Raw genomic sequence first — 7,500 nt, forward strand, 5'->3', positions numbered from 1 at the left:
CGTGCACCCACAAGCCAGCCTGCGATGAGGGGCTCATCATATACAACGAACATGTAAGTCTGTGTGCGTGTGTGCTTGTGTGCTTGTGTGCGTGTGTGCGTGTGTGCGTGTGCGCGTGCGCGTGCGCGTGCGCGTGTGTGTGTGTGTGTGTGTGTGTGTGTGTGTGTGTGTGTGTGTGTGTGTGTGTGTGTGTGTGTGTGTGTGTGTGTGTGTGTGTGTGTGTGTGTGTGTGTGTGTGTGTAAATGTGTGGACATGTAGCTACTGTGGCGTGTGATCATCTTTACTCTTCTCTGCTGCTAAGGGGTACAGGAAACTGCTGTGTGTGTGCGCGTGCATGTGTGCGTGTGCGTGTGTGTTTTGAAAACACAGCTGGCCTCCCCCTCACCAGCTGTGTGTGTGTGTGGGGGGGGTGTTTTGCGCGTGTGTGTGTGTGGTGTTTTGTGTGTGTTTGTGTGTGTGTGAAGGTGTCGTGCATGTGGTTATGTGTGCTGACTGTCTGTAATTGGTGTACAAGCATGGTAAGGTAATTAGTGGTTTTAATTGTGTGGAATCTAATTTCTCGTAGCTAAAATATGTGTGGTAATTCTGTGAGGGAATGCACCACCTTAGCCAACTGTGGTCATGACAGCCTGGGTTTTTTACTTCATGATTATTGAGTTGTCGTTCCTCGTTGTGGATTTTGTAGCACACCGGCAACATGTCCATTAAACTTTTTAATGACATGGTTAACCTTTTGGATACGACATGTTGAGTTGAAACACTCCCACTTAATTTGCAATTGCCTCAGCCAAAATAAGAATTCTAGTCCTCTTAAAGCTCACTGTTAACTTGTTCGGACAAAGTGCAGAGCACTGCTGCAAACATTCGATTACATTGTTTCCAGTACAACCGTGCTCACCAATCCCCCAAGTCTGCCAAATTCAGCTGTTCATGTTGATGGTTGACTTCTATTTCTGTTGGAGTCACTCTCTTTAAAATCCACGGTTAAAACCATCTCCATAGCCTCCACTGCTGCGGTTACGATACTGTCCTGTTACGCCATGGACGCAGGTTCGATTCCGGCCTAAGATCATCTCCCGATACTCACCTATCTCTATTTAACACACATTTGATGTACCTCTCTTCTCTGTACTACCCTTACATAGCAAGGAAAAGCCCCCAAAAAATAAATTAAAAAAATGAAAGTGCTGTGCAATGCTTTTGGAACTGGTGTGCATACTGTAAGCCTTACCGGTGGTGGATGATGTCATGATGTGGACAGGATGCAAGGCCACTAATGACAGCTTTATAGACGCCGCTCGCTGTGTATCTGCATATGTTGCAGTTTTGATGGGGGTAATAAAAACTCCCCAGTCTTTATTTGTATTATGAAGGAGCTGTGATGGAGCCGTGCACAGACTTGTAATTTATTTCGCTGAACTTGTCTTGAATGCGTCTGAAATATGTGAACGCGTTGGATTGAAATACCAGCTTTAGCCAGAAAAATCTGATGAATTACCATCTTTATTACATTTGACGGTCAGAGAATGTGTGTGTGTGCGTGCGCGCGTGCGTTCGTGCGTGCGTGTCTCCCCGTCATTGCTGATTTATTTTTATTCCTACCCCGTTTCATTTAATGCATTAGTTTTGCTTATAATAAGTCATCTGGTTTGCATTAATACTGAAAGCTGACAGCATATCCTTTTAAGTTTTGATTTGATTTGAGTTGCTAGTTTTGGTTTCATTTTTGCTTTTATGTTTTCTCTTGTGTTCTCTTCCCCCAACCCCCTCTCCCCCGTTTGCTCCCTCTCCCTACTCCCCTTCCCTCCTCCTCCTCCTCCTCCTCCTCTCCTCCCAGTTCAAAATCCCCACCTCAGCCCCCCCAACGAGCCAGATGCTTAAACAAACCACCACCGCCTCCAGAACCACCCTGACCACCACCACCCTCGCCACAACCACCCCCACAACCACAACCACCACCACCACCACTACAACCACCCAGGCCCCAACCACTCAAGCCCCCACCGAGCCCCCAACAACCACAGCCTCCACCACAACCCCCACCACCACCACACCCACCACCACTCAACCTCCCACCACCACCACCACCACTGAAGCTCCAACAACCACAACACTGCCCACCACCACCACGCCTGAACCCACCACTCCGGCCCTGCCTCACACCACCCACCCCGTGACACAGGAGCCCACACCGGTTGTTGTCTACACCGAGCCCCCTCTGCTCTCCCCAGGGGAGCCCACCTCCTCCACCCAGCCCCTGGAGGCTCAGACGGGAGGCCCGGTGCTGGACGAGACCAACTCGGAGGAGCTGCCACTGGCCCCGGCGACGGAAGCGGAGGCCCTCAGCGAAACCGACCTGGCCCTGGTGACCGTCAGCAGCCTGGAGGTGGTCGTCTCGGAGACCGAGGCGCCGCTGGTCACCGAGCAACTGCTGGTGGAAGAGGATGGGTGGAAGAAGGAGGAAGAGGAGGAGGAAGAGTCGGATGAGTCCGACGGGACGTCGCCCGACGCTCCCCCAGCTCTCGAGGAACCCGAGACGGAGACAGAGACCGAGGACTCCTCCTCCTCCTCCTCAGCCTCCTCCACCACCAGCGCCATCCTCACCCCACTCATGCTGCAACCCCCCACCGACTCCTCCCCCCTCCTCCTCACAGACGCCCTCCAGGAGACCGCCATGCCACCCGAGCAGGAGCAGGAGCAGGAGGCCATGGGGCCGGAGCCCACTTACTACATGCTGCCCCCTGGAGCCACGGACATGCCGGTGGAGGAAGACACCACGGCCCCCGTGGCGGCGGCGACGGACGACCCGGAGCTGCTCCACTGGCCTGAGGAGGAAGTGACACAAGAGGAAGTGAAGGCGGGAGGGGCGGTAGCGGCGGAGGGGAGGGCTGAGAATGACACGGCCACCTACTCTGCAGCCACCATGCTGTCGGGGGATGGGGAGATGGTGGAGCACCACGGCCAGGGGCATCAGGGCGGGGCCCAGGGGCAACACTCGTACCCGCGTCTCCTGGACGACGTGGACTCGGAGATGGACTACCAGTATGAGATGGGCGAGGCTTACCTGCCGGTGAGTCTAGAAGCTTCTCTGGAGCGCACAGCCAGCCAGCAGACTTCAGCATGAGCATGGCTGGCTGGCAGTCTGTCTGTTTCTCTGTCTATGTCTGCCTGGTGGAAAAACCTACACAAAACCACAGACGGCACAGCAGACCAGTGTCTGTCTGTCTGTCTGTCTGTCTGTCTGTCTGTCTGTCTGTCTGTCTGTCTGTCTGTCTGTCTGTCCATCTCTGTCTGTCCCATTTAAAAAACCTTGCATCCTCAAAAAAAGTCCTCTACTCCTCTCTTCTCCTGTCCAAGTCTCCTCTTCGGGTCCTTTTCTGTTACCTTACCCCCCACTTCTTAAACCATTTTTATGAACAGCTACGTGCTGTATTTTGCTTCTTATTGTATTATTTGCCAGTAGAGTTTCACCATTTTTTTCTTAAAAGCTTAAATTGATTTTTACTAATGTTATTTTGTGGACAAATTGCTGAGTGCGTGCGTGTGCGTGTGTGTACACGTAAGTGCGGTAGTGATGGGGGTACTTTTCTGTATCTTTCTAAACATCGGAGTGTCTCCGCTATGGATCATCAGGGCTTGTTTGTCTGTGTGCCTGTGCACCTGTGGCACTGTGTGTGCAGATTTTATCAGGAGGATGGGGGCTGGGTTCTTGGTATATTTTCAGGGGAGTGTGTGTGTGTGCGTGTGCGTGCGTGCGTGCGTGTGTGTGTACATAAGCATATGTGTTAAACATTGTTTCGTGTGTGTGTAGGGGATGAGGCGCCTGTGTTTAGCTGGTGAATGTGTATATGCGTGCCTGCGTGCCTGCATATGTCTAACGGTTGTGTGTGTCTGTGTGTGTGCAATGGATGAGGCGCCTGTGTTTAGCTGGGGTATGTTTATGTGTTCGTGCCTGCGCGCCTGCATATGTCTAACGGTTGTGTGTGTGTAGGGGGATGAGGCACCTGTGTTTAGCTGGGGGGCCTCGTCGTGTCCGTGCGTGGAGAAGGTCCAGGGCTCCTCCCTACTGCCGGTGCAGGTGGAGAGGAAGATCACTCTTAGAGCACGCAACCTGCACCTGTATCAGGTAACCAACACACACACATGCACCACACAGCACAGTACACACACGCACATACACACATTCACCCCCCCCACACACACACACACACACACAAACACATACACATACACATACACATTCACCCCCCCCCCACACACACACACATACACATACACATACACATACACATACACATACACATACACATACACATACACATACACATACACAACACTCACGACACACAAAATCATATATGAATGGGGTTTTGTCTTTTGTCTGCAGGTGAGCCAAGAGATTTCAGATTTACCGTAGCAAGGCAATACTGTCAAATTAGGATGATTAAATGATGATTTACATTCGTGGGGGAGGCTTGTTTGTGCCAGTCCCTTGCAATCATCCTATCCATGTCATCATGTCATGGCGTCATCCCTAACCGTGTGTGTGTGTGTGTGTGTGTGTGTGTGTGTGTGTGTGTGTGTGTGTGTGTGTGTGTGTGTGTGTGTGTGTGTGTGTGTGTGTGTGTGTGTGTGTGTTTGTTTGTGTGTTTGTGTGTGTGTGTGTGTAGGACCGTGACCTGGAGTATGAGTGTGTGTTGGTGATCGAGGGCCGCACGGTGGTGGTGGACGCCTATGTGGAGAGTGACGACATGGAGCCAGAGCTCTTCGACATCACCTGCCAGCTGCACAAGGTACACACACACACACACACACACACACACGCACATACACGTACACTCATGCCCTCGCTCTCTCTTTCGCACACAAACGTGCACGCACACACACGCAGAGGCACATACACGTGCACAGACACTCATGCTCTCGCTTTCTCTTTCACACACACACACACACACACACACACACACACACACACACACACACACACACACACACACACACACACACACACACACACACACACACACACACACACACACACACACACACACACACACACACACACACACACACTCATGTTCTCTCGGTCTCTAGCTCTCTCTCTCTCTCTCACACACACAGACACACACACACACACACACACATTCTGTAGCACACCACATCTCAACACCAAGTTAATTATCCAATAGACTATTGGACGCTATCCAGCAGACAGTGTCCAACAGCAACCACATGTGCTCACTTGTTTGTTTGTCAAATAAACTGAATGTAATTGATATCCAATGGGCACACATAGTGTAGATGACCAATGTGTAATTGCTCAGGGTTGATTGTGTATTAGCGAGAAAGACTGACACATATGAGCTTGGTGCATTTGATGTGTGTCTGGCTGAAACACATTGATGTGTGTTGATTTGTTTTTGTAAAATCCAAATACTGGTAATTGCATAGAAACATCAACTTGTTAGCCAGCCAGCAGGACCGTGTACAGTATTGATAGAGCAGTATTGATAGACGAAACACAACCGTCAAAGACGGCGATCATTGAAAAGGCCTTTTGTAAACAGCACGACATAAACCTTACATTTCCTGGAAACACGTTGGCCAACGATATCATTGAACCAAAGATAATGTTTGATATGCAAAGACTGATATGGGAGAGACATGCAAGGACAAGATGTGACTGTTTTTTCCACCTTGCAGTTCTATTGGAATGTTTTGTTTATTTATACAGTATCTACTGTGACTAAGAGCTCATGATGACATCATTGACTGTGTTAAAATGGCTTACAACAATGCATTGCATGGTTTGGGTGCATGTGCGTGCATGTCAGTGTGTATGCGCCTGTCCAAATTGACTGTATTGTCCGGTTGTCTAGCGTGTCCAAACGCTGTGGAGAAGCAGGGGCATACATACAGTACGTAATATAAATGGATAATAGTTCATTGTAGCCCCTTAATGCACGCCGTATCTCCTGTGGCATGCTGTAATAGACATTGAAAGTTAACTACTATAGTACTACACTACTATGACAGTGCACAGGGCCTTTAGTAATACATTACGACTTGGTTATTGCCATTCTGGTAACAGCTAATTTATAATGCTGCGCCTTAAGGGGTTAACAATTATCCTTCGATCCTATCATCGATTCACAATAACAATCAATTCCATCTCTCTGTGTGTCTTCTGAATGCAGTATTCATACAGTGCCCATGTGGAGGAGTATAATGCTATGGTGTACGTCAAGAGGAGGAACACCTTCCATGTGGACAGTGCACAAGACCTCTATGGTAAGAAGCAACACCTGATGCAGACAAGGAGAACTCGCACACCGTAATGCAGAATGCAATAGTAAACTTTTATTGCATTATGGAAAAACAAAAAAAAAGTGCTACCCAAGTGCAGTGCAGACGTTTCGGTCACAGTCAGACCATCATCAGTAATCACTCATAACCCACTGGAGCCTACGCACCCACCAGGCATCAAGTCCAAAGGCGCGATACCTCTACTGGAAAGAAGAGCCAACACTTACACACTTAAACTATTAATAATTAGTTATTAAAGGGGCGCTGTGACTTATATAGGCTATGCATCCATGGGGACCCGGGTTCAAATCTCGCCTGGTTCGGATAATTTCCCAACCCTACTCCATCTCTCTGTCCAACTCATTTCCTGCCCTCTCATGCAGGCCTGTCCATCAAAGTCTCCAAATAGCTAAAGAAAATATCTAACAAACAAGAAGTTATTAACAGCAAAACTTGGTCTTGTCCTTCGCCAGCCAGTCGCAAAAACAAAACAAAGCGGCAAACTTGGCAGCAGATTGCTATTTTGTCTAGCCACTTTCATGCTGTGTTAGCAGCATTTGGCCGGTGGCTGGTGCAAATTTAAATCCTCTGTTTACCCAAGCAGCGCATAACCCCTACACCCCTACACCCCTCCACCACCCTCCCCTCCATGCCTCCAGGACCGGAGACCCCTTCACAAAACATTGAGGAAATCGGTTTGGTAGCGCCTCTTGTTTTGCTTGGCCGAGTGGAAGCTTTGCGTTGGCCGTGGCGCGTGTAATCGAACCTCCCAGCAGAGGCCTGAGCGGTGGCGGCGGCGGACTAGTTCCTCTTTTGTTCTCCTATCTCATCTCTCCCTCCATTCTTTCTCACACGCTTTATTCTTCTTTTTTTAATGGAGTTGTTTTTTTTCCCGTCCTGTTTCTTCGAAGCCCAGTGTTACAGAGGTGGCAGTGGGCTGGAGTTTGAACATGCAGGGCAAGAGCATGCAACAGTAGCACACACACATTCAAACACACACGCACGCACACCATTCACACACACACCATTCACACACACACACACACACACACACACACACACACACACACACACACACACACACACACACACACACACACACACACATTCAAACACACACATTCAAACACACACACACACACATTCACACACACACATTCAAACACACACATTCAAACACACACACACATTCA

At 49.4% G+C, this 7,500-nt stretch overlaps 1 protein-coding gene across 2 annotated transcripts in view; it reads left to right on the forward strand.

Annotated features, from left to right (window-relative positions):
* The window catches only part of plxnb1b (plexin b1b), a 170,455-nt gene that overhangs the window by 133,221 nt on the left and 29,734 nt on the right, over nt 1-7,500 (forward strand). For both annotated transcript variants that reach the window (XM_063215106.1, XM_063215107.1), the window contains exons 12-16: nt 1-53; nt 1,839-3,071; nt 3,993-4,127; nt 4,672-4,794; nt 6,199-6,292. The exon at nt 1-53 is cut by the window's left edge and continues 56 nt beyond it. In XM_063215106.1, the coding sequence (XP_063071176.1) occupies nt 1-53; nt 1,839-3,071; nt 3,993-4,127; nt 4,672-4,794; nt 6,199-6,292 (1,638 nt within the window). The remainder of the gene's footprint in view (nt 54-1,838; nt 3,072-3,992; nt 4,128-4,671; nt 4,795-6,198; nt 6,293-7,500) is intronic.

Source organism: Engraulis encrasicolus, chromosome 14, assembly GCF_034702125.1.
Source record: "Engraulis encrasicolus isolate BLACKSEA-1 chromosome 14, IST_EnEncr_1.0, whole genome shotgun sequence".
NCBI lineage: Eukaryota > Metazoa > Chordata > Actinopteri > Clupeiformes > Engraulidae > Engraulis > Engraulis encrasicolus.